The following is a 27,528-nucleotide window of genomic DNA, read 5'->3' on the forward strand; positions in this document are numbered from 1 at the left end:
ATTTGGGAGCGAACACCATGTTTACAAGCATAGCAATCCTAATTCATCTCAGTTAATGTGCCTAGTCAGTGGTTTTGACATCTTTTTAGAAAATTGATTGTATTATTTTTGGATTCTCAGTTTTATTCCATTGATCTCTATATCTCTCATTATGTTTAAGATCACTTTTAATAATTCATGTAATTGTTTATTGCCACCACTAAAACCATCAGTTCCCCAGGGTCAGAAGCCATAGCTTTATACATTTTAGTATTTTTAACCCAGCATTTTGTATACTGATCAAAATTAACCACTTATTTTTGACAGCAGTAAGACTACAGTTCACAAGAAAAGTGGCCCTTTACCTTCAGAGTAGACCTTATAAGGGGTCTCTGAAATTCTGGCAACCCTTTTCCACTGGTTTCAAACATTCACTGAACACTCAGTGAGTAAAACCCCAGTATCAAAAAAATTAGTAAATAGAATATGTGTTATGAAAAGCCTTTCCTTTCAGCATCCCATGAGAGACATCAAATGATTCTGTGAGCTCAAAGGGGTCAATGCTTTGGGTCACACTCCCTAAATTACAATGTCTCTGCTACTACCATGTGTGGTCTTGGATTATGGTTCTAAATAAATGTTTTCCTCCTGAGATATGTCATACCCCACCCTAGATTGAAAATATGAACTAGTTTAGGACAATCACAAACAGGGTAGATGCCTGACTCAATATGACATCTGCTTGACATATGTAAAAGCTCTGTGAACCGAGAATTCAGTCACTAGCCATGTGATTTGGAATAAGTGAAACTTTTTCATTTCATTCTTATCCTTTAATTGCTCCTTTTGCCAAAATAAGCTTTTTTCAAGGGCTTTTTGTCTGTGTGTGTGCCAGTCCTGGGGCTGAAACTCAGGGTCTGGGTGCTTCCCTGAGCTTTTTTTGTTCAAGGCTAGCACTCTACCCCTTGAACCACAGATCTACTTCTGGCTCCTTGCTGATTAACTGGAGATAAGAATCTCACAAATGTTCCTTCCTGGGCTGTATTCTAACACCATGATCCTCAGATCTCAAGCTCCTCAATAGCTAGGATTACAGGTATGAGCCACCTGGTACTCAACCTATTTCAATGACTTTTTAAAGAAGTAAAACTTGGTTTTTGTTAAAGGTTAATTTTCTTGGATACTTGAAACACAAATAGCCTGTATGTGTCTCTAGGATAAGATTCCCATTTCATTATGGGAAGAACTAGCTAGATTAGTACTATTTTTGAATTTTTCACAAAAGATATGTTAAAAAATGTACTCATCACCTGACTTATGTAACTGTAACCTCTCTGTATATCACCTTTATAATAATAAAAATTTAGAAAAATCTTACATTGCAAAGAAAATGCATTGTTAATTTATAATATTCTCAAAAGAAGAACTCTGAAAATGTCAGTTTTTTTATTTTGACTGTGTTAGGGTGTGAGCCCAGGGCTTTGCATGCACTAGGCAAGAACTCTACTCACTAGGTACATGCTCATGCCCCAGCTTTTTTTTTTAAACTATAGATCTCAAAAACTTTAATGGCATACCCACCATATTACAGGAGGTGTAACAAGATTTCAAGGAAAAAGAAAAGCAAGAATGCCAAGATATTCTCCAACCACAATTATTTTTAATCTACAAAACAGAGTTTCCTTACAGATTAAGTCATTTTTAGAGGATATTTACCATTGATGTAATCTGTTTAATATGACTGTAGTCAGAAGGGAATTTAGGCCTATTATTTTTCCAGAAATTGAAATAATACCATCATTAAGATATGGAAGAGAAAGATTTGTATCCATCTTTTTGGGACATGTAAGATGAGAGTGAAGTCTCACAGTTGGAGAAGTTGTGGATATTGCTGGAGGAATTGGAGATGCTCTCAAGTAAACGGGTAATTCCTCTTCCTCGAACACTACTGTTTTGGCCTGAATATTTCACCCCAGATGGGTAATCACCTAGGACATTGAAAACAAAAGACACACAGCAATTTTACAATTTTATGATCAAGAGACACTTTAATTACCTGATTCTTATAGTAGTTAGGAGACAGGTCCTTAAGGCAAAAGGCTGAACAAAACTGTTTCCTCTTGTTTTAGTTAGAAACCCTAATTGAAATTCTTCAGATACTATTTGAAATTCTATGTCACTAGTTTTTGAAGAGTCTCATTTCCCAAATTATATTATCATACGAAACCTATAGCAACTGTAAGAAAATGTTTCTTTTAATATTCTGAATAAAAAGTCTGAGGATTAAGTTATATAGTACTAAGGTGAGAGAAAAATGTACATACTCAAATTGCTTAAGATGTAGATGTCAAATAAAATGCCTAATTCACCAAGCTATTTATATAACTAAAGCTAATCTAGAAACATGTTTAAATACAAAATCCTAGGATCTTTGTAAGCTTTATGGCCCAAACATATTTAAGGCACGTTCTTATAAAATTTAATATGCTCACCAGTAAATGTGTTTGATCTTTGTTCCTGATTAGAAGAGTTGAAATGACAGAATCCTGGACTCTCAACTCTTAGCTTCTGCAAAGTAATAGGAAAAATGGTTATTTCTTATTAGTTACTGGGTGGTCTAACTTCTATTTCAAGTTACTCTTTAAAAACGCAAACTAAGACTGGGCATGGTGGCTCATGCCTGTAATCTTAGCTACTCAGGAGGCTGAGATCTGAAGATCAAACTTCAAAGCCAGCTTAGACAGGAAAGTCCGTGAGACTCTCATCTCCAATTAACTACCAGAAAACTGGAAGGGGTGCTGTGGCTCTAAAGTGGTAGAGTGCTAGTCTTGAGACAAAAAGCTCAGGGACAGTGCCCAGGCCCTGACATCAAGCCCAACCATTGACAAAAAAAAAAAAAAAAAAAAAAAACCCAAACCAACCAACCAAAAACCAAAACAGCCAACTCTGGCATTGGCTGGTGACTCACACCTGTAATCCTAGTTACTTAATAGGCTGAGATCAAAGGATCAAGGTTTGAAACCAATCCAATCAAGAAAGTCTGTAAGGCTCTTTTCTTCAGTTAACCACTGAGAAGCTGGAAGTGGTCGTAGAGCTCTCTAGTGGTAGACTGCCAGACTTGAGTGAAGCTAAGTAACAGCACCCAAGCTTGCCCCAGGACTGGAACAACAAGAAGCAATGCAAGCAACACCCAAGTGCTTTTCCAATGTCTGATTAACTTCTGCTGGCAAGGGGAGGAATTAGGAAAGGCGCTAGAGGGAAATTAGGAATTACAGGATCAAGAGAGCTTTTGCTGTGAGACTACAGCATGTTTGCTGAACAGAATGATTCAGAATAGAGGACTGAAAACCTGATGATGGAACAAAGAGGGTAAAATTACGGCAGGCATATATATTTTTTAAAGATATGAACACAAATACTTCACTGTTTTAATGAAAACAGAGGATATGGTAGATAGATGCAGGTGTGTGGGATGGCAGGAAAATGTGGAAAACCTTCCCCAATGGCACCCTTTCTTCTGGAGAAGTGAAAGACATGAGCAATGGCTAGTGCATTAATGGTGATGGGAGAGGGGACAGAAATTGGAAGTGAAAGAAAAGGTGAGAAATAACTATCTAGAATGCATAAATGACAGGTAATATCAATGGTCCACTTGAAGCTGACTGTGATAAAAATTTGGTTGAGTCAGCAAGATGTTTATTTCCAGTCTTATTTTTTTTTTTGGCCAGTCCTGGGCCTTGAACTCAGGGCCTGAGCACTGTCCCTGGCTTCTTCCCGCTCAAGGCTAGCACTCTGCCACTTGAGACACAGCGCCACTTCTGGCTGTTTTCTGTATATGTGGTGCTGGGGAATCGAACCCAGGGCCTGATGTATACAAGGCAAGCACTCTTGCCACTAGGCCATATCCCCAGCCCATCCAGTCTTATTTTGCTTCACAGGTATAGGACTAGAGTAGTGAAGAGTTGGATTAATCAGGGTAGGTTGAGAAAAAGACAGTTAATGGAGTTGAAGAGCACAAGCAATCTAAGTTAAGAGGGAAGGTGAAACGTGGGGATGAAGGTGGTAAAAAGGGGATATGAGTCTACAACTTTACACGTCAGTGGTGCCCCTGGTACTGTGCTATATGCAATAACCTTATATAGGACTATAAGATATGAATTGTGGGTCAAAGAATCTTTTGAACTGGGGTACCAGAGGAACATGGTGCTAGTCACAAAGGAGGATGTTTGAAATTGACAAGATGGAGATACTACCAGTGAGCTGTAAAAGGTGACTCTAGGAGTAGTAAAAGAATTTAGATGGTGGGAGACAATGAGGAAGGCAATGAAATGACAGCTCAAGTAGCTGAACTACCTATGAGGACAAAGAAAGAAATGATTTTCATGGGAAAACTGCTCTCCTAGATTACTGTTGCTCAAACAATGAGGATCAACCTAATTGCCTACTAACTCCCAAACAGGGTTATCAAGTATTATTGTCTGGATAGCATGAGGTTCAGAGCCTAAGACATTTAGAAAGAACGTGTGCAAGGTGTGGAAGGTAAAATAAAGAACATCCAGTTCAAATGCAGGACAGGCCTATGACAAATGAGAAAATAAAATATATCATCATCATTTGGAAGCAGTAATGGAGAAGCAGTGTCCTCATGAAACCAAAGTTTAGTTAGCAATAAGACATTATTTTCTCCTCAAAAGGCTAGAGGATACCTAAGTTTTTACTGATGACTGTGGGTCCTTACCTGGTAACGCCCTGCATCCAATACAACCATTTTGGGTGTCACACTATTGCTGGCTTCATAATCTTGCAGTGGTACGTGAGCTCCTGTAATCTGGACCCCAAAGAGAGTGGCCAGAGAATTACTGATGCAGTACCTTTAAAAAAGAAGACAAGGCTCACTGTAAGTATCTCATCCAACTCCATTTTAGAAAAAACTTAAAATGCCTAATGAAGCATAAAGATACTATTCTAAATTGGAAAATAAGATTAGAGACCCAGAAAAAGAGATGGAAATAAGCTAGCATACATGTCATAAAAAGGTTACTGGTAAGAATTCTTCTGATTACCAGACAAATTTTCAAAGAAACAGTTAAGAGTGTTAAGACTGCCAGGATTCACAAATGTTTGAGGAAAGGAAAGAGAAAAAGCAGAGATCTAACTCCAATCACAAACATAAGCCTAACTCCAATCACCTACTATGTGAGGGGCTATCAGGCTACTCAGAAATCAGGGACTAATACTTTCACTACAAAATGAGAAAACGTTTCTGGAGCATCTTTACAAACAGTGCTATTCTTAATAACAGAAGTAAATTTCTCTCTTCTACAAGATTTCAAGAAGGAAAAACTTCAAGAAGTACTTCTGAAGACTCACCCAGAACAATAAAAGTAACCTAAGTAAAAACATGAGCTTTGTTTTATAATTAAATTGTTGTGAGGAAAGTGACCTAAATCTGGTCAGAATAAGAGCAAGCAAAATGGGCACAAAAATTTTCAGCTTAGAACACAGCATTATGAAGAAACTCCTTTCTCCAACTTACGCAATCTTCTTGCAAACAGCTAGAGCACAAAAAAGAATATCATTTTCTTCATGCCACTTGCACCTGTAAAACAAAAATAATTTTAGTATCCTAAGTGCAGTAGCACTGCTGAAAGGTTTTCATGTGCTGGGTTTTAAATTTACCTAATTTACCTGAAATCATTTAAACAAATGGTCATTATTATTCCAAGATTAAGGTTTCTAATTTAACCCATAAAAACAAAAAAGACAGATTTTTCTGCTACTTTTGGTACAAATTTATGAAAATACACAAACTACTAATAGTCAAATTTTACCTTAACATAAAATGAGTGTTCTAGAGGCACAGTATTGATTAAAGCTACTACATATTCATTCAACAAACATTCACTGAATGCACAGTATTTGCCAAGTATTATTTAGGCACTAGGGAGACAATATAGAATGGGACAGTACCATAAAATTTACTTGCTAGTGGAGAAGACAGATCCAATAGATATACAAGTATAATTAGACAATTTAAGTTCTAAGAGAAAAAAATACAAAGGGAAAAGATGATAAGAACTGTGAAGAAGGGTCAACATTTTAGATAGAGTGGTCAGAAAAGGTATCAACACTGATGTCTTAGTGAAAACCACAGCAGGTGATGTGAGAGGAAATAATCAAAACAAGTTTTATGATCCAACAGTGCTACACCCACACTGACATATCATGCTTTCATGTGAAGAGCCACTTTAAACTTGTGTCTTGCCAGAGTCCACTAAGATGCAGAACAGCATCTACAACGATTGCCTAAACTGAGCAAGAACCTATGCTTTAGACTGTAAAAATCTGTACTTACTTGAAATGTTAGTTATCTTAACTGAATGACTAGCTTCTAGATAAGGAGGAAAGCTAGAAAATAAAAATTGATATTCTGGTTTTTTGTTTTGGCCAGTCCTGTGGCATGAAACTCAGGGCCTGAGCACTGTCCCTGGCTTCTTTTTGCTCAAAGCTAGCACTCTACCACTTGAGCCACAGCACCACTTTCAGCTTTTTTTTTTGTATATGTTGTGCTAAGGGATCGAACCCAGGGCTTCATGTATACAAAACAAGCACTCTACCACTAGGCCATATTCCCAGCCCCGATATTCTTTATTTTTGTCTAAGAACTTACATTTGGCTTTTTAATTTTAAGCTGAATTTTAGAGTTAATGAATCATTTTTATTTAATCACTCTTTTTTGGAAATCCAGTGGGAGACCTTTAATCTTAATTTTTAGTCTTCCATTCAGTTAAATAGCTTCCATTCAGTGAAGATAACATTTTATACTTATTGTACTGACAGTTTTTAAAAGTATCTTAACTGAAATTGGAGTTTGTTTTACAATGAAAAAATACTCTACAGTTGCTACTGAATAGTCTGGGAGTAGCTGCCATGGCCTAAACACAAAAACTTGGTTATTATTTGTGTGTGTGTGTGTGTGTGTGTGTGTGTATGCGTGCGTGTGTGTGTGTGTGTGTGTGTGTAGTACTACAAGCTGAATTTAGGAATTGATGCTTGCCAGGCAGGTACTGCCACTTGATCCATGTCCTTAACTCTTTCTGCTTTGGTTATTTTTCGAATAGGGTCTCATATTTTTGTTGGGGCAGGCCTGTACCATAACTTTTCAGGCCTGCTGGACTAGACTGATTTTTACTGGTTGAGATAGGGCTAGATTTATACAGCAATCCTCCCATCTAGGCCTCTTGATTAGCTAGAATTACAGGCACGGGCCACTATGCCTGGATGATGATTATTCTTGACGGTACCAAAACAATTACAGTCCAACATTTTAGCCAACCAATAAAGCTTATTTAGGAAATATTTTGTTCCAGAAAACCTTCTACTAATATTTAGTAAGATTAAGAAAAAGCCAGTACTGAAATTGCTGACAGTGGCTTAGAAGGAAAACTTAAGAGACAATAGTGGCATTCTCTTTTAAGGAGCATTGCTTCCCCAACATTCTTAATGGCACAGAGGTCAATAATGAACACAAACACAGAGACCAAATGGTGGTGTGGAATTTTAGAAACATGTTACCCAGTAGCTGCAATAATAAATTCAAATGTCTCAACATATCACCTATAAACTTAACAGACTAAAAATGACAGCAAAAACCAAAAAAGGACAGACAAAAATCTACACTGACAGTATAAATAGAAGAAAGATACAATAAAAATCAATTCCCTGTACAAAAAAGCCTTTAAGTTATACTTCAGCAACTCCTCAGTCTCTCACCTCAAGTTGTTATGTGGATAGTGGAATCCAGAAAAAAAGACTCCAGAAAAGAAAGAAAGGAAATGAAGAGCCTCAATAAACTAAATTCTTTCCCACAAAAGTCCACTGTTCATACAAACACTGAAAAAGAGTCCTGATCTGTCAGGAACGTTCCTTGTGATCAAATAGAGGATGGGCGACCACCCCTTTAGACAATGGGTAGAGAAAAACAAAAGAGGGGGATGCATTTAGGATTCTGTAAGTTTAAAGAACCTACATGAACAAAAGAGGGCACTTCAGAACCAAGAGTCAAGCCTCTCCAAATCACCAGCCAACAAATGCAAAAAAGAAAAAGAAAAAAGAACATCTTCATCTATAGTTGCTACGTAAAGAAAACAGAAAAACAAAAATCAAAATACTTTTGGCTGATAACACCTGCCCTCCTCCCCCTAAAGTTAAGAACCCTAACACTTTTCACACTGAGTTAAATATAGTCAAATAACAATGTCAAGATGTATAACAAACTCAATGAGAAATAGAAATATAACATTAATAATAAACTTCAAGCAAGGCACTGATGACTCACACCTGTAATTCTACCTACTCAGAAGACTGAGACCTGAGGACTGAGGTTTGAAGCCAGCCTGGACAGAAAAGTCTAATGAGCCTCTTATCTCCAATTCATTAGCAAAAAGTTGTAGATAGAGATTTAGACATGGCTCAAGTGGTAAAGCACCAGTCTTGAGTGGAAAAAGCTAAGGGATAGAGCCCTAAGTTCAAACTCTCATACCTGCACAAAACTAGAAAGGACATGTCAAAAAAATAGAAATGAATAAAAAATAAGATAAAAAGTTAAATAAATTAGCAAAAGCAATATTTTAAAAAATCATATTAGAAAAGAAATAAATTACAAACTGTCCCCCGAGGAATAGATTTGGAAAGCTAAAAAAAAAACTGAAGAAAGAAAAAAGACAGAAAACTATCATGAGAACAAATAATTTGTAAAGTAAAGGAGTAATAAGAAAAAATAAAATGAAAGTAATAAGCCCAAACATACATACACAAGATTCCCTTAAGATAAAACTAAACACTAAAATAGCACTAATACTAATTCTGAAACTACTTTCTAAGAAACTCCATTCTAATAAAAACTGCAGAAATAGAGCCTGATTCTGAGTATTGAAATGGCTCACCATACACCTCAAAAAATGATCTGGAACAATAAATTCAGAAAAATTACCCTAGTAAAACTACTAGGCTTTAAAGATGAAAACCACTTTAAGTCTCCAGACAAAAATAAGAGCACCTGCCTAGCAAGCACAAGGCTATAACTTCAAACCCCAGTACCACTGCCCCCACTAGAAAACTAAAAAACAAAGCAAAAAACCCAACTTACGTTACTACTCTATATCAATAAAGATATATCAATTACTTCTCTATATCAATAAAGATAAAAAGGATTATATTTCTAGCCCCTCAAAACTAGGAAAAAGAACAGTTAATACAAAGAATAAGAGAAAAGTAGAAATATATGAGGAAGAGAACAGAAAAACAGATCTTAAGAATGCACTAGTTAAGGCAAAAAGGAGAAAGTAAATATGCAGGAAATGACAATATAACTATTGAAACAAGACATTTTAGACTATCTTCCTTGGAGACTTTTAAAACAAATTTGAAAATCTATTTAGTTGTATGATTTCCTAGAAAAATACAAATTACCAAAATTTGCTCCATTAGAATTAGAAAAAGTCTAAATAAACCAATATTCAAATAAGAAGTAAATTTTTCCAAAAACTGTCCCTCTCCCCAGATTTGTGTGGAAAAAAATTAGAGATATCTGAAATACACAAAGTAGATTGAAATTACACAAACACATTCCTTATTCTTGGATATAATTCAATATTGAAAAGACTTCATTTCTCCTCAAATAAATTAATAAATGTACTACATTCTCGACAAATGTACTAATGTTCCCAACAAATATTTTTTAGGGAGTTTCAAAACGAAATGAGTGACATTTCTGAATCAACTTTTTATTAACAAAAGCTGCTTTTGCTAATTCAAACAATTAAGTCAACAAATTGGGAAAAAGTGAATTATGAATACAAATAAGCAAGGAAACTTAACTGTATTCCAAACAAGTAATTACAATGAAGGGGAAAAAAAGGACTCAAATAACATCTGAGGAGAGTATTTGACTCTTGCCTTCAAATTGTAAATAAGTCATGAACTGCCATTTATCTTTATTTTCGTAGGACTGGTGTTTGAATTCAGGGCCTCACCCTTGTAAGGCAAGAGGCTTTATTGGTGAGCCAGGTCTCCAGGCCATCTCTTAAATAAAAAAGAAAACAACAGTGGTATTGCTTAATGTTATCAGTTCTGAAACCAGTTTCAATGCAGTCTAAGACTCAACAAATTTAAAAACACTGCGATTCAGGCTTCTCACTCTCAGAATAAAGAAATACAAAGGTAAAGTGGAAAACTAGAGAACTTTATGGTACTGGATTAGAATTATAGGTTCAGTGGGAGGAAACTCATGCTTAGAGAGAGACAGAGATAAAAAGATACTTGGAAAAAATATATTAAGCAAAGTAAGTCAGACCCAAAGAAACATAGGTTGCATGGTTTCCCTCATGTGTGTTAACTAGGAAGTACCTATAAATCTACAAGTAAACACACCAGATGGTAAAGGACAAAAAAATACACTGGGACATGATAAATTATACAGAGCTCTAGACAGTCATACAGTAAGACCAAGGGAGGATATTCTTAAGAAAAGATCACAAAGACTCAACAGCTATGTGCAAATGACCATATAAAAGAATACCTACCAGGGCTGGGAATATGGCCTAGTGGCAAGAGTGCTTGCCTTGTATACATGAGGCCTTGGTTTCAATTCCCCAGTAGCACATAACAAACAGTACAAGTAATGTATCCAATGCCTAATGTATGAAACTGTAACCTCTCTGTACATCAGTTTGATAATAAAAATTTGAAAAAAAAATGGCCAGAAGTGGCGCCGTGGCTCAAGTGGCAGAGTGCTAGCCTTGAGCAAAAGAAAGAAGCCAGGGACAGTGCTCAGGCACTGAGTCCAAGCCCCGGGACTGGCCAAAAAAAAAAAAAAAAAAAAAACCTACCGAAATGGAGTTTTGTTTTCTTTACCACTTGTCTTGTTAGTTTGTCTTGGGGAAGGTAAGGGGGTCACAGAAAGGGTGGGACAAAGGGTGAACAAATGCAGCAGTGATACTAAACACTATATTGAAAATGCACAACTTGTGGGTGGACTTGGAAGGAAAAACTGGGAGAAAAAGAGGGAAGGGGTGACACTGTTCAAAGAGAAATGTACTCATTACCTGACTTATGTAACTGTAACCCCTCTTTGCAATAATATATGTATATCTCACCTTTGCAATAATATATATGTGTATATATATATTTAAGAAAAAATAAAGACAAAGCAGGAGACATAGTTCCACAAAAAGAGGATGTGTAACAGACATTTCCTAGATCTTTCCACTAAGAAGACCTAGAATCAGTGCCAATCCAGTAACCGCTCTTCTAAGTACTGTTCTCTACTAAAAGGAACCAAGGCTGGAACATAGACTTTCAAGATATGCCTGGAATGCAATGTGTTAGAACGCAAATCAGAGCTCAAAGATGAGTCATTGTAAATAATACACAGAAACAAGAGACCATTGCTTGAAGGTCTTCCACTGACCATACTGAACTATCAGAACATAAAAAAGTTATAATACTCAGAGACTACAATTCACTAACAAAATAGGAAACTATACAACAATAGTTATGTAGACAAAAGCAACAGGTGAAAAGCTCTTTCTTATAGAATTCCAATAAATGCAGGAGTAATTATCCAATTTAAAAAATGTTTTACACGGGGCTGGGGATATAGCCTAGTGGCAAGAGTGCCTGCCTCGGATACACGAGGCCCTAGGTTCGATTCCCCAGCACCACATATACAGAAAACGGCCAGAAGCGGCGCTGTGGCTCAAGTGGCAGAGTGCTAGCCTTGAGCGGGAAGAAGCCAGGGACAGTGCTCAGGCCCTGAGTCCAAGGCCCAGGACTGGCCAAAAAAAAAAAAATGTTTTACAAACATCATAGTAACTGACCCAAACCAAATATGGATGGATGGTAAAACTAGTACATAAAATTTTGAACAAAACAGTATCTACCTAATCTCATGGTATCTCTCCATAGGTATTTTAGTAATAATAAGGTACAAAACAGCTACTTTCCAATGGAGAAATATGACTATACACTATTTTAAGCAACAGCTTGAAGTTATCATGATTAGAAAAGGAACAAAGTGAAATCCTACCATTCCAGATGTGACACACGGAGAAGACATAGCACCATTGTTGTGGTACTCTTTCCTCAAAATGCAAAATCTTAATCTAATAAGGATATACAGACCAACTCAAACTGAAATGCATTCTGTAAAATAAATGGACTGTACTCTTCAAAAAAAAAAAAAGGTCAAAGTCATGAAAAAGCAAGACTGAGGAACTATTCCAGGTTTAAGGAGCCTCATGAGACAAAGCAACTGCAACATATGATCCTGGATTGGGCTCTGGATATTTTTTCACAACTAAAGACATAACTGACAACTAGCAAAATGTGCATCTAGTCGTCTAAAACAGAACAGTATCAATGGAAACAACCTGATTCTCAGAGTTTTACTACAGCAAGAAAAAAAAAAAACAATCCTAGGAAGTATAAATTGAGGTACTGAGGTTCAAAGGGAATGATAACAGAAAATTACTCTCAAGTGGTTTAGAAAAAGGGTGTATATATTTCAAGACAAAAGTAGAAAGACAATCTATCAAAATATGAGCAATTATTGAATCTTAGATTATGTACCTTTTACAACAGGCAACTTTTGAATAAATCTAAAACTATTTCAAAATACTTCTTCCAATTTATTTCACTCCTATAACAAATTATAAACATTATAAATAAAAACTGCTCAACGGGCTGGGGATATGGCCTAGTGGCAAGAGTGCTTGCCTTGTATACATGAAGCCTGGGTTCAATTCCCCAGCACCACATATACAGAAAACAGCCAGAAGTGGTGCTGTGGCTCAAGTGGCAGAGTGTCAGCCTTGAGCAAAAAGAAGCCAGGGACAGTGCTCAGGCCCTGAGTCCAAGGCCCAGGACTAATAAGATTCTAATAAGAAATAATATTTAGCCATATGCCAGTAGCTCATGCCTGTAATCCTAGCTACTCAGGAGGCTGAGATCTGAGAATTATAGTTCAAAGCCAGCCCTGGCAGGAAAGTCTGTGAGACTCTTATACCCAATTAACCACCATAAAGCCCAAAGTGGGGCTTTGGCTCAAGTGGTAGAACACCATCATTGAGCAAAAAAGCAAAGGAATGTTGCCCAGGCCCTAAGTTCAAGCTCCAGTACCAGCACAAAAAACAAGTAAGAAACAATACCATTCAGAGTTTGTCAGGGATTTTTTCCCCCCATGTTAAACAAAAGTAACAATATTATCTCAATAAATTTTCTGTCCATAAAAATAGTACTTCCAAGGTTTCATAGGAAAATACTGTATAAAAGACACAAATAACTAAAATACAGCTCAGAAAAGAAGTAAAAAATAAATCCCATTACAAAAATCACCACCAATACCTTGTATCACTAGAATAATCCCACATGGCAACATCCAGGAGGCTTCGAACCCAGGTTTTAGAGGGCTCCTTGAGGAATTTTTGTTGGTAGATCTCTACTACAAGGTCCTCTACAGAGAGAAGTTCTAGATCTTGCCTGATTTCTTCCATTAATAAATAGAAAAAGATATACAATTAGTGACTTTGGGTACTTAAAACATATATGGAAAAATGGAAATACACACAATACACTTCTGCAATGACCCAAGATTTTACTTACCTGATGTCCTCGCCATATGCTTCAAACACCAGATGATTCTGGCTCTATCAACAGACTGGAGAAAGAAAAACATTACTTGTTATTTTTCTTCCACTGTGATTTAATTATAATTAACACTGTCCTTTCAAATGCTGGGGGATGCGGGAAGGAAATAATAGTTTTAATAACTAAATGGGAATTATTAAAAAAGAGTGGTATACATTAGAAAAGACAACTGCTAGTGTTAATTTAAATATTAGTACTAATAACCCCATAAAAATCAAGTAAGACACAGTAGGCAATAAAGAAATAAATCTTTAGAGGATAGAATATTCTGTTTATGGTTAAAATCCTAATGCTTAGCTAGGATCTATGGCTCATACCTGTGATCCTACTTTCTTGACTGAGCTTGGGAGGATCTAGTACTGCACCACATCACTCCCCACTAATCAAAACCCCTAACTAGAGGAATTTAAATGAAATAAAAACAGTCTTGGGCTGGGAATATAGCCTAGTGGTAGAGTGCTTGCTTTGTATATATGAAGCCCTGGGTTCAATTCCTCAGCACCACATATACAGAAAAAGCCAGAAGCGGAGCTTTGGCTCAAGAGATAGAGTGCTAGCCTTGAGCAAAAAGAAGCCAGGGACAGTGCTCAGATCCTGAGTTCAAGCCCTAGGACTAAAAAAACAACCAAAAACATAGTCTTCTAAAAATTACAAAAAGAGAAGCAAAGGACTGCTAGAAAGATCATTTTGAATTAAAAGTAATGTCGTGTACAGAACATATCAATATTTAGGGAAAAAAGATATTGTAAATATTTCAGAAGAGAACTAAAAACACAACATGTAGAAATGTTTTCACAACTTTTGTAGTCTTCCAAGTCCTCCAAAGCAGAGTAATTGAAAAGAAAATGTATTATATTAATGACACTGGAAGTAAAGCAGAATGTGTATGTTTTAACATACACAGATAATACCCAGGAAAAATTCTCTTTCAGTAAATCATGTAGATCTAGTATCTAAATTTATACCTTCAAAGAGCTTCTTAACTGGAAATTACCTTGCAATAGATAGGTGGCCACTTCCCTGGGTTTGGATGAATAAATCTATAAAAGTTTTTTAACACAGTTCCTTGGTCATGCCCAAATTCAAAGTTTGAAATAGGAATCTTGTGACTAGAATCACCTGGAAGAAATAAAAAAAAAAAAGAGAGAATGAAGTGCAAACATTGAGGAATGACAAGTACCAAGAGGAAGGATGGGAGCAGAGTTATAGGAAGAGAGTAGTGGGTAACTCACATATGCACTGGTACCAACCTTGGTTCCAATTAGGTACTTTGCTGACACAATCATGAAGAAAGAAAAGAACTCCAAGAACACAAGAAACTAGTAGTAAGTTAAAGGTGCTGTAGTCATGACTCAAACTTAGGTTAAGCAACCAAGTTCTTAATGTTTTCACTATTCCCTCAGATGCCTTTAATGTTCTGTTGTTAAGGCTGGAGAGATTAATACTAATAACTGCATTTAAATAAATTGTACCTTACAGGGGCTGGGAATATGGCCTAGTGGCAAGAGTTCTTTGCCTTGTATACATGAAGCCCTGGGTTCAATTCCCCATAGTACTATGGAGGAAGCTATTATTATATTTTCCAAATTACTCTGAAATCATTTCTTTCAACACTCTATATACACAATCAGATACACAAAGATAAAGAATGAGATTGAGGTGGTTGTCAGTGGCTCACACCTGTAATCCTAGCTACTCAGGAGGCTGAGATTGGAGGGTAGAGTTTCAAAGCTGGCCTAGGCAAACAAAACCAAGAGACTCTTACCTCCAATTAACCACCAAAAGAGCCAGAGGTAGAGCTATGGCTCAAGTAGTAGAGCACTATCCTTGAGCAAAAACATTAAATGAGAGTCCCTGAGTCCAAGCTCCAGCACAGGCACACTAATAAGAATTTAAAATATTGTTCTAATATTACTTAATAAAACATAATAACACTGTTTTCTGCTGGCTTTTATTATTTTTGCTGTGAGGTCAAATGTGAATTTCCAGATGACTCTTTGGCTGTAATCTATCCACCTACCCTTTTTTTGAAAATTAAAAGATAATCTAAAATGGACTTAGTTCTTGTAAGGTCCGAAGACCAATTTTAAATGATCTCAATCCCCAGAATTGGATTAAGCTAATCTGAGATGGCTGGTGACCCCAGCTGTCAGATTCAATCATAAATCTTCTTTGGAGAAAAATAAAAACAATAATATATAGTGCTTAACACTAGTTAAAAATACACATATGAAGAGAGAGATCTGATAATTTGACTGAACATCAAGATAATCAACAGAAAAGAGGTTTAAAAGAAGAGCTATCTCATAGGATTACTGACACATGACTTAAAATAACTAGGCTCCTAATATTTAGGGAAATAAAAGAATTAATTTCTATGGAATCATAAGATAGACATTTGAAAAAATTGAAAACATTTCCTATCTTATATTATGATGGCAAAATGACCTTGATAATCAGTTAGACAAAGTTAATCTTGATCTTTCTCATAAATGCCAAATCCCAAAACAAAACCTAACTCAATAATTTAAGAAATGTACTTACTATACTACATTTGTTCCTGGAATACAAGGATAGCTTAACAATGATAAATCACCATATGAATAAAGGTCACAAATCACTCATACTATATAGAAAGAGCCTTCAGTAAAATGTTCAACTGCTATGTTCTGGTCTAATGGGAAACAAAAGGAATTTTTTTAATCCTGATAAAGTAGGCCTAACAAAAATAAAGAAAGGAGAGGATTGCAAAAAGGGAAAGAAAACTACAACAAATATCCTACTTTAGTAAAGCACTAGAAACTAGAGGTCCTATTTGGCATAATAGTAAGATAAATTTTAAATAAAAACAATATAGATTAAAAAATAAAGCATGAGGGCTGGGAATATGGCCTACTGGGTAGAGTGCTTGCCTCACATACATGAAGCCCTGGGTTCGATTCCTCAGCACCACATAAACAGAAAAAGCTGGAAGTGGTGCTGTGGTTCAAGAGGTAGAGTGCTAGCCTTTAGCAAAAAGAAGCCAGGGACAGTGCTCAGGCCCTGAGTGCAAGCTCCAGGACTGGCAAAAAAAAAAATGATTTCACAGATATGACTTCATAAGAAATCTACTAAAAGCTCAAGAGTTTTAGCCAGGGGCAAGATAAAACCAAAATATGGAAGTCAACTGTAACTCCTCTGTACATCACCTTGAGAATAAAATTAAAGTTTAAAAAAGTCAATGATTAGAAAGAAAGCAACTCCAGTACTGCCAAAAAGGTATTACAAAATGTACATGAAACAGAAGATCTTAAGCTCACTATGAAGAAAATGACACAACTTATTGAAACACATTATAGACTTCAAAAATAGAAGAATGGTTCTAAGTTCACACACACATACACAAACAAAAGTATTATGAAAATGCCAGTTTTCTCCAAAATGGTCTAAAGATTTAGAGATGATTCCAACCTAAATCCAAACAAGGGCTTTTATGAAACAAACAAACAAAAAATTCAAGCTGGCACCAGTGGCTCATGCATGTAATCCTAGCTACTCAGAGGCTGAGATCTGAGGATGGCAGTCTGAAGCCAGCCCAGACGAAAAGTCCCCATGAGACTCTTATCGCCAATTAACCACTAAAAAACCAGAAGTGGCACTGTGGCTCAAGTCAGACAGTGCTAGCCTAGAACACAAAGAAGCTCAGGGGCAGTGCCCAAGCCAAGCCCCAAATTCAAGCCCCACAGCTGACAAAAAAGAAAAGGAAATTCAAAACTGGATAGAGTAATAAAGTCTCAATAAGCAGTAGCAATATTGTACCAGAAGCATGAGGTCAAGGGACTTAACTAAATATCATTATCAAACTATTGTGTTTAAGAACATGATCCTGACACCAAAAGACAGAACAGAATAGCAAAAAGATGCCCATGAAACAGATATGTGCAAGTGGCACTCCATCTTGAGGAAAAACTTGATTATTCAATAAATGATGCTGAGACAATTGATTATTTTGCCTGGGAAAAAAGAATGAAACCTAATGTTTACCTCATATCATAAAGTCAAATCCAGGTTAAATATGGACTTTGTATTCAAAAAATAAAACTTCATACATTTCTAGAACAAAGTGATCAAGATGCATTGTACACACAAATTGATATGTTGAATAAAACTGTTTTGTACAACTATTTAAGTAAATTAAAAAATACATAAAAGAAGAAAGCAGGAGGCCATATAATCTTCAGATAGAGAATTTCTATTAATTAAAAAAAATTAAAACCAACCCTCTCTTGCCAGGTGCTGGGGCTCATGCCTGTAATCCTAGCAACTCATGAGGATGAGACCTGAGGATTACGATTTGATGCCAGCCCAGGCAGGAAAATCCGTAAGGCTCTTTTCTCTAATTATGCACTAAAAAAGCCACAAGAGGAGATTTGGCAAAAAAAAAAAAAACCAGCAAGAAAGAAAAACCCTCAGAAACAGTGCCCAAGCCCTGAGTCCAAGTCCCAGGACTAGCATGCACACACATATGCACACACGCACAGACACACACACACACATACAACCAAACCCCTCCCAACTGAGGAACTATCAAGGTATTTCCTAAATTAAAAACAAAATCATTTACCCTTTAAAAGACACCATGGAGGGTTGTGATAGCCAGTGCTAGAGCATTTGTGTTTAGCACATGCCAGACCTTAACAACAACAACAAAAAATGGTGAAAAACACCATAGTGAGGGAAAAATACAAGGCACTGAAAATAGGTGTCTGTACATTATTTTAAAAAGTGAAAAAAATCAATAAGCAGATAAAATATATAGTAAACTTTAAAATGTAATTAAAGAATGAGTAAAAGATAACAAAGTTTAATATAGATCCAGAACTCGACATATACTAGTTATATAAACGCTAATAAAAATTAAATACATCACTTAACTCAATTATTCAATTAATCAAATTTAAAACTGTTCTATTATAAAGAGGGGCAGGTATACAATCAGGGAGAGAGAAACTGTCGATGTGCTCACTGTTTTCAGCTCATTAGTGGGTGCACTGCTGTTTATTAACTTGCTTTATATGTTAAATATTACATTCTTCTTGTGTAGGAAACTTCTCTTGATAAGCTAATAGACATTCAGAATAAGAAGCTTATATGACTATTCAAAGCTTTGATTCTTTTAAAGCAGCACTTTAAAGAAAAACATTACCTAGTAAAATAAACAAAAGCAGAGTTCTTCTGGCTGAAGTTGGGGAGAAGAACCAAAACTTTCTAGAGAACCTGAAGTACCTCTTTCAGAAGGAACATAATGGAGGAGAGAAGCTCATTGGATTCTACATCAAAATCTCCACAAGTGAAATTCTTCAGTGCTAATATGCTAAATAAATGCCTATGAAGTAGTCACTTATATATACTTGTATTAGTTGTAATAGTTGACTATAATAGACTTGAACAATTTTCATTTCACATACTTCTATAAACTAGTCCATTTTTAATTCTCTCATCAAACAATGACATATTTGAATTAATCTGACTTAAACTACCAGATCACACTGATTCTTAAGGGCTGGAATCTACACGTAAGGGAGACAGCAATATTTTAATTTTGAGTATTCCTTATTTCCTTATTTTGCTTAGGATGATGACTTCTAATTCTATCCCATTTCCCTGAAGATGACATTTCACTAGTTTTATCGCTGAATAATACTCCGTGTTTATGTGTGTGTACATACCTCCTTTTCTTTCTCCATTCATTGATGGGCACATAGGCTGATTCCATATTGGGTTATTGTGAGTAGAGCTGATAAAACCATGGATGTGCAGATGTCTCAACTGTAGGTTGCTTTACACCCCCAAATAAATGCCCAGGAGTGGAATAACAGGATCATATATGGTTGGTCTACCTTTAGTTTCTTAGGAGCTTCCTTCCCGATTTTTAAAGTGGCTCTACTAACTTACATGTCCAACAATGTGTAAGAGTCCTTACTGACCCTTTCCCTCAATCCTCACCTACACTTGTTCTGTCTTCTAGATAACAGCTATTCTGACTGAGGTGAGCTGGAGTACGTTTTGCTTTTCCTTTGTGGTTAATGTTGAACATTTCTTCATCTAAACCTTTCATTTGCTCAATTACTAGCTCGAGTATTCTTTTGGTGTTTTAATTTTTGGAGCTCTTTACACATTCTGGCCATTAATCCTTTATCTGATGGATAATTGGCAAAGATTTCTCTCCCATTCTGTAGGTTTTCTTTTGGCCCTAAAGATTGCTTCCTTTGTCGTGTAGAAGTTTTTAAATTTGATGCTATTTCATTTTTCAATTCTTAGGATTTTTTTTTTTGCCAGTCCTGGGCCTTGAACTCAGGGCCTGAGCACTGTCCCTGGCTTCTCTTCGCTCAAGGCTAGCACTCTGCCACTTGAGCCACAGCGCCACTTCTGGCCATTTTCTATACATGTGGTGCTGAGGAATTGAACCCAGGGCTTCATGTATGCGAGACAAGCACTCCTGCCACTAGGCCATATTCCCAGCCCCAATTCTTGTTCTTTTTAAACAATTAAGGTTTTAAATAGAAAACCATTACCTGTAACTATATCCTAAGAGTTTCCTCTGTTTTCCTTAAGTAGTATCAAAGTTTCTGGTCTTACATTAAGATATTTGATCCTGGAATTGAATTTTTGTATGGGGTGAAAGACAGGAATCTAGATTCAGTTTTCTACATGTGAATCCAGTTCTCCCAGCACCATTTGTTCAAGAGACTTTTTTTCTCCAATGTAGGTTTTTGGCATCTTTGTTACAAGTCAGATGGTTGTAAGCTGTGTAGGCCATTTCTGAATCTTCTAGTCCATAGATTTACCTGTGTTTTTGTCCTATCTCCATGTCACTTTTGCCACTAAAGCTGTGCAGTAAATGTGATACCCAATTTCAGCACTGCTCTTTTTGTTCAGGACTGCTTTGGCTATCAAGGTCTTTCATGCTTCCGAATGAATTTTAGGGCTAACATGTCTCTTTTGGAGAAGAATGACATTGGAATTTTGATATTGAATCTGAAGTTGCTTTCAGTAGCATAGCCATTTCACCAATATTGATTCTGTTAGTCTATGGACATGAGAGATCTTTCTATCTTCCAGTGTTTTCTTCATTTATTTTTTAAATTAATTTTATTTTTTGTTCATGTGGTACCAGGGAATTGAACCCAGGGCCTCATGCATGCTAGGCAAGCACTCTACCACTAAGCCAACTTCCCAGCCCCCTCAATTTATTTTTTAAATGTTAGAATATAAATGTAATTTTTTTGATTGAAAAACATTTGTAAATGGCCCTAAGTCTACATAAATCTGATACCCCCTCAGAAGACTTTCCTAAGTACCTAGTCAATAAAAGCAGCTTTCTTGAAATCCAAGAACACACTACATTTAGAAAATAAACCACACTCCATGAGAAAGATATCATACTACAAGAATATGAAAGCTTTTCAAGATGATAGATAACATCTATCATTTTTAAAAAGATTCTCCAACAATAATCTAAGGTTCATATATCCCCAGCTTAAGTTTTGTATGTTAAAGGAATAAGTCATAGCCAGGCATGTATATATTCAACTCCCAAGCTCTACCCCATTCTTTCATACTTACTTGCAGCCTGACAGTGAAATCGAAATCCTCGTGGAATTTCACCTATAATATAAAATATTTTGTTGAGAGACAGAAATCTGGCATTCTCTAGTTGTGCTACAGTGATACTCAATAGGATGACCAAGTCATACATGGGCAAGTAAATTTTACTATGTGAAAAGAAAAATTCTGTGTCTTTTTTTAAACCACAAGTTTCAGGAATATCAGAGAATTTTTGGTATATCATCTAAACTACTTAAAAAGTTTCTTCTTTTCCAAGAGTCTTATTTAGGACTCCACAAATGGGCCACAAGGTTATGGGTAAAATATCTAAAGTCTATCTTTTTAGTGTTTTAAACTAATACAGATTAAAAAAAATAGCCAGTTGCTTGTGTGAGCAGCAATAATAATGTGAGGATTTGTTTTCCTATTATCTAAATATGAAGATGCCCTAATTAATTTTAAAGCAACTAACAAAAGTGAAAAACTTGGGCTGGGGATATAGCCTAGTGGCAAGAGTGCCTGCCCTCGGATACACGAGGCCCTAGGTTCGATTCCCCAGCACCACATATACAGAAAACGGCCAGAAGCGGCGCTGTGGCTCAAGTGGCAGAGTGCTAGCCTTGAGCGGGAAGAAGCCAGGGACAGTGCTCAGGCCCTGAGTCCAAGGCCCAGGACTGGCAAAAAAAAAAAAGTGAAAAACTTCCCCATTTCTTCTTTTTATGTACTTTCCACGCCCCTCTCCCCACTACTTCAAACATATGGTAACTAAAATCTATCCTAACTAAACTAAAATGCTAACTATTCTAACTTAACTAAAATGTATTCTCTTAGGGAAACCAAATTCTGTGTCTTCACAATTACTTGTTTTGAGGAGGGGGAGTGTTTGAGACAGGGTTTTAACTGTGTAGCTGAGGTTGGCATCAACCTCAAGACCCTACTGCCTCAACTTCCTGAGTAGTGTGAGATTACAAAGGCTGCACCTTATATCTGTACACAGTACCTACCAAGTGTCACCAAACCTAAAGCTCATCTACTCTTTAAAACAGCCCTCCAGTAGGTATTAGCTCTATATTACAAATAATCTAATTGGTTCAGAGAGATTAAATAGTTTCCTCAAATTTACAATGCAATAACAGCTTAAAAACTAGTGACCACAATTGAAGCGAAGGTTGTGGTGGAGAAAGAAAAATGCCAAGCATAAAATAAACTTTCAAGAAAGCCTCAGGAAAGCAAGGGACAGGGTATAGATTTTTCAGATGTTCTATTCACCCAGTTACTATGATTATTATGATGATGATGACTGACATTACTGGTGTTATGAACTGAGGGCTTTCAGTCTACTAAGCAGGCATTTTTACTATCCAACCCAGGCACCTATCCATATTAGGCTTCCCAGTAGCTAGGTCAACAGTATAAGCCACAGAGACCAGCTCTACATTGAATAGATGTCTTGAGAACTTCTACCTATCCTTGAACTATGATTCTAATTATCTCAGTCTCCCAAGTAACTAGAATTACAGGTGTGTTACTGGCACTAGCTCTGTCCACCCAATTCTAACACTTAAGGTAAGAAACATAAACCAAAACCTAAGTCAACATCTAATAGCTAATACATATTGAGAACTTAGTTGTACTAAGGCATATTATCAATAAATGAAGACAAATAACACACTTTTAAGATCTAGCATCTACTTTATGTGGGTACTTACCAGGATTTATAAAACTGTGAAATTCTGCCATAATACCTTCTTGCAGAGAATATTTAACACAGCCAATTTCACAAGGGAGGAATCGCTGTTCACAATGAGGAGGTAGCTCACCATGGCTAAAAATGTTCAAAAAATAAAAAATACCTCCAAGGAATGCTACAAAATAAAAAATTCCAGGTAAATGTCTCAAATTTACTTCTTTCAAAGGCCTACTTATTCACAAATGAAAAAGAAGCTTTAGAAACATTTTTTCTTTGTGTTCCTACATTGCTAATGTAGCTGGAAACAGAAATGCATTTTGTACCAAACAGTTCAAATCTTTTGTAGTTAACCATTCTTTGTATAATGCACCAAAATTATTTGAACTTGCAGCAGGCTCTATATAATTTAGCCACAGATCAGCCTTGACTCTCAGGAATGGCTTAAGAAAAGCTGTAACACATATTCCAGCAAATATTGATTAAGTTAAGTAACAATTGGCTAATTTACAAAAAAGCCATCACCCTTTATTCTCTCCCTTCCCCTCCCCCTCCCAGGTTTGGGCAATAAATTATAAATTACAATTGTATCATACAGACTCTGCAAAGTATGGAAAATTTAGTTTATTCCTTTTGTATTTTTTCTAACATATGTGTAATACCTATAAGTAAAAAAGAAAAAGCAAGGTACTGGTGGCTCATTCATGTAATCCTAGCTCCATAAGATGCTGAGATCTGAGGATCTCAGTTTGAAGCCAGTCTGTCAGGAAAACTCCATGAAACTCTTATCTACAATTATCTAGCAAAAAGCCAGAACTGGAGCTGTGGCTCAAGGAGTAGAGTGCCAGCCTTCAGCAAAAATGTTCTGGAACAGCACCCAGGCCCTGAGTTCAAGCCCCAGGACTGGAACAAAAATAAGTAAATAAATAAGAAATGTGAAAATGTGTGAAGTATTTTTGCTGTATAGGCTAATGTTAAAAGTTTATTAGTGTTAGCTAAAGGCAGGACCCAATTAATGAAAATGGCTAGAAGAAATAGCAAAGACACTCTTTGCTGGCCACGAGGCTTGAACTCAGGGCCTGGGCACTGTTTCTCAATGTTTTTTGCTGAAGGTTGGCCTTCTACCACTTGAGCCACATCACCACTTCTAGCTTTTTCGGAGTGGTTTATTGGAGCTAAGAATCTCATGGACTTTTCTGCCTGGGCTGGCTTCGAACCTCTATCCTCAGACCTCAGCTTCCTAAGTAGCTAGGATTACAGGTGTGAGCTATTGGAGAGAAGGCACTTTTACAGCTATTTTTATCTTTACCTTTATGTGTCTCTTTCAAGGCATTTAAAAATTTTTATTATGAATTAGTAAATAATAATTGTGTATCTTAATGAGGTAAAATGGGGTTTGTGTATATTGTATATTGTGGTTTGAATGGACATCATATATTAAAGCATGATCAAACTAATTAACAAATCACATATTTTTTCATAATTCAATCAACTAAAATCTAGTCTTCAATGCTGAAATATACATCACTAAACTACAGTAACAATTTTGTATAATAGACCTTAAAACCTCTTATCTGCCTGTATAATAAAAGTGCATTTAAGTTCTCGCTTATAAAAGAAGTCACATAAATTACCTGTTTTAATAATGTTGAGGTGGCAACAACAAAAAAATCCCAGATTCTTATTATGAAAGACTCTTGGATTACTTCAATATGTGAAAATTATCTTTAGTGGTATAATATTAAACACTTGTAGCCAAATACTTTGGTATGGAGGATCAAAATGAACAGAAAACATACTTACTAATAAGACAGTGTTTTGAGCACTATAGAATAGTCTTTTAAGCATTCAAAGCTGAGAGACATATTACAGAATACTCTACCTTGATCATTTTTTAGAGACAAACTTGACATATCGGGGGGTGAAACAGTCTGCTTTGGTATAAGCATAACAGGCCTCCTCAGAGGTGTGGCAATGAGTTTCTAAAGAGAAAGAGAATCATTGATCACATCGCTTAATTAAGCTCTTGCTGGATACTTTAACTTTTTTAAAGTTACCAAAATAACTTCCAAATAGCCCACAGATTATTTCAGTAACCTTTCAACACCAACGCAGCGAATAATTTGTCAATAGCATCAATATCCTGACAGGAAAAAAAAAAAGACAAAAATCTATAAATATTCTAAATCAGAAGGTGAGTAAATAATCAATCCAATTACTGAAAGCCATCTGACCAGTTCAGACAAGGCTAATCTTCCTGGGTCATCTATCATCATATACAAGATATGGACCAAAAGAACACCATTTTCCAAAGGCCACTAATAGTCGGTTTTGTTTTCTCTTAAAGCAAAACTCAGATCGTGTTGACTCCAAGTCTCATATAAGGTATAACACATTAAGTTTTTCAAGTGAAATATAAGAAATTACAGTAAGAAAAAAAAATCACGGTTCACAAGTGTAACTATGTACAAATTCAAGTGACCAGAGATACTGAAACATAAAATAAAATACTCAAAAAATTCTCAAATCTAAAACAAGCAAAACTTGAATTTCATCCAATGTTAACAGTTTAAGAATGAATTTCAGTATGTATAAAAAAAGGAGTTTGAGGGGGTGTGAACCCCATAAATTACCTTTTATTTTCCTAACATAAATTACCAAGAAACCAAATTTTATTTTTATTTCAACATTTTACCACTCAGAAGCTTACTCAAATAAATTTTATTCAATTCTTTTACCTATAAAGTATACAAATGTCCACCAACATATTCTAATATTTAAAATACATCAACTGACAGTCTTGGTTTTAGGTGTCATTTACAAACTATGGTATAGACTGTAAACAAACTATAGTGTAGATTTGTAAAGGAAAAACCAGAGTGGAGAAAAGAAAGGGCAAGAAGGGATTTGGTATGGTACATTGTATAAATACAAAAACATTAACAAAAGGGGAAGGGGACAGAGAGGAGTGAAGAACAAGTAATACAGAGGGGGTGAATTTTATCAAAGTATATTATATATGTAAATTTCATCCCTTTGTACAATAAATTAGTGCTAATAAAAACGATGCAAAAAAGATTTAAATCAAAAATTTTAAATAAAAAACGAAAAATAATTCAAATGTCTACTATTTTACAATACTGAATGATAAAAAAAACTCTAATTGTTAACGAGTTGACAGAGACAGTTGGAAATCATTGAGTACAAGTTGTAAATTCAAATAACTTCCAAATTTCCAAACAAGGATTACTCAGGCCTTTCACCACCAAATTATGCCAACTTCTGCCCTTAGCTGTGGAGCCTGCTGGTCTTGTGTTTTGTTGTGTGTGTCTGCCAGCATCTGAGCTTGAATTCAGAGCCTGGATACTGTCCCTTGGCTTTTTCACTCAAAGACAGTGTTCTACCAATTGAGATACACCCCCACTTCCAGCTTCTTGCTGGTTAATTGGAGAGAAAAGCCTGGCTTTGAACCACCATCCTCAGATCTCAGCCTCCTAAGAAGCTAGGATTACAGGCATGAGCCACTAGGGCCCAGCCTCCTGCTGGGAAAAAATGAACCACTTTCTTTCCTCACCCTAAACCACATCTGGCAGTTGTCCACCCTTGATCTTTCACCATTCCACCCTACAGCATTTTCTGAAAGAGCTCATGTGCCAGGCCTGTTTCTCCCTTACTTTACCTGCTTCTCTGAAGGCCCAGAATCCTTTCCCTGGGCGGCTCTCCATTCTCGAGCCATTTCTGTGTATTTCTCCTTTTCTTCCTCCCTCAGGACCTTCAGGAAATAGAAAAGAAAAGGGAAGCAGCAGTGAAGATACCGTGTGGGTGTGTAGGGCCACAGGTTCTGGTGTCAGTTTGTCCCTCGCCCTAGGGCAGGGATCCCCTCCCCCCACTCGCACTCCACCGGGGGTCAAGCTCGAGGCCTGCGGGGCTCGGCTCGGGCTCGGGCCTCGGCCTCGCGGAGACCTCCTGCTCCTTAACCCGCACTCCGGTTCCCCACCTTGCCTTCCTGCTCCCCACCTCGCTCTCCTTGCTTGCCCAATTGCCCGGCCAGGCCTGGCACACTCTCCTCATGCCTTACCGCCCAGTCTGCGGAGCAGTAGGGGATGGCATCAGCCACACGCACCACGGGCAGGCCTCGACGGCGCAGTTCCGGTATCTTCTCCTGCACGAAGAAATAGTACGCATTGCGGCTGGCCCTGCGGTTCGGCATGGTGGGCACGGTCAGGCTTCGTCTCGGGACCGAGACGGAACAAGCTGCAGGCGCCCACGCCAGGCTCCCGCTCTTAGTAACCGAGATAGGTGCCTGCGCACGCGCAGGACACCAGTTTTCGGCCAATCAGGGTGCAGCGCACAGCCGTACTCACCCAGTTCAGGGAAGAAAATCCAGCCCCAAACCGGAAGATTCCACCTCGTGCGGCGCTGTGGGTGGGAGAAGAAGGGGGCGGGGCGCTACACGTGTGAATTGTCCTGATTGGCTGGGATGAATCACAGGTGGGGCCTTGCCATGTGGAAGGCTTGGTGCTTTTTCTGCTCATTGTTGCGTAATGGGCCGGCGTAGGTAGAGGAAG

At 36.9% G+C, this 27,528-nt stretch overlaps 1 protein-coding gene across 2 annotated transcripts; it reads right to left on the bottom strand.

The window, feature by feature from the left end:
• Positions 1–1,619: 1,619 nt before the first annotated feature.
• On the bottom strand, positions 1,620–27,252 carry Mael (maelstrom spermatogenic transposon silencer). 2 transcript variants are annotated; one of them, XM_048357208.1, is made up of 12 exons: positions 27,039–27,252; positions 26,640–26,732; positions 24,843–24,942; positions 22,983–23,138; positions 21,292–21,333; positions 14,681–14,805; positions 13,642–13,696; positions 13,384–13,525; positions 5,516–5,578; positions 4,718–4,850; positions 2,472–2,547; positions 1,620–1,967 (listed from the first exon to the last, which is right to left on the bottom strand). In XM_048357208.1, the coding sequence occupies exons 1-12, from the start codon at positions 27,168–27,170 to the stop codon at positions 1,780–1,782; spliced, it is 1,305 nt and encodes a 434-aa protein (XP_048213165.1). In that variant the 5' UTR covers positions 27,171–27,252; the 3' UTR covers positions 1,620–1,779. The 2 variants fall into 2 exon arrangements, with proteins under 2 accessions (XP_048213165.1, XP_048213166.1); XM_048357209.1 differs by lacking the exon at positions 26,640–26,732 and having other exon boundaries at positions 1,764–1,967; positions 27,039–27,170.
• Positions 27,253–27,528: the final 276 nt, after the last annotated feature.

Source organism: Perognathus longimembris, chromosome 11, assembly GCF_023159225.1.
Source record: "Perognathus longimembris pacificus isolate PPM17 chromosome 11, ASM2315922v1, whole genome shotgun sequence".
Classification (NCBI taxonomy): Eukaryota; Metazoa; Chordata; class Mammalia; order Rodentia; family Heteromyidae; genus Perognathus; species Perognathus longimembris.

What these genes read in the sequence shown, in the direction of transcription:
- Mael (XM_048357208.1), bottom strand. Translation starts at nt 27,170, where the DNA reads ATGCCGAACCGCAGGGCCAGCCGCAATGCGTACTATTTCTTCGTGCAG. An exon ending in TCACAGTTTTATAAATCCTG is followed by an intron (nt 21,334 to 22,982) that starts GTAAGTACCCAC and finishes TTTATATTATAG; the next exon opens with GTGAAATTCCACGAGGATTT. An exon ending in TGGATGCAGGGCGTTACCAG is followed by an intron (nt 2,548 to 4,717) that starts GTAAGGACCCAC and finishes ATTACTTTGCAG; the next exon opens with AAGCTAAGAGTTGAGAGTCC.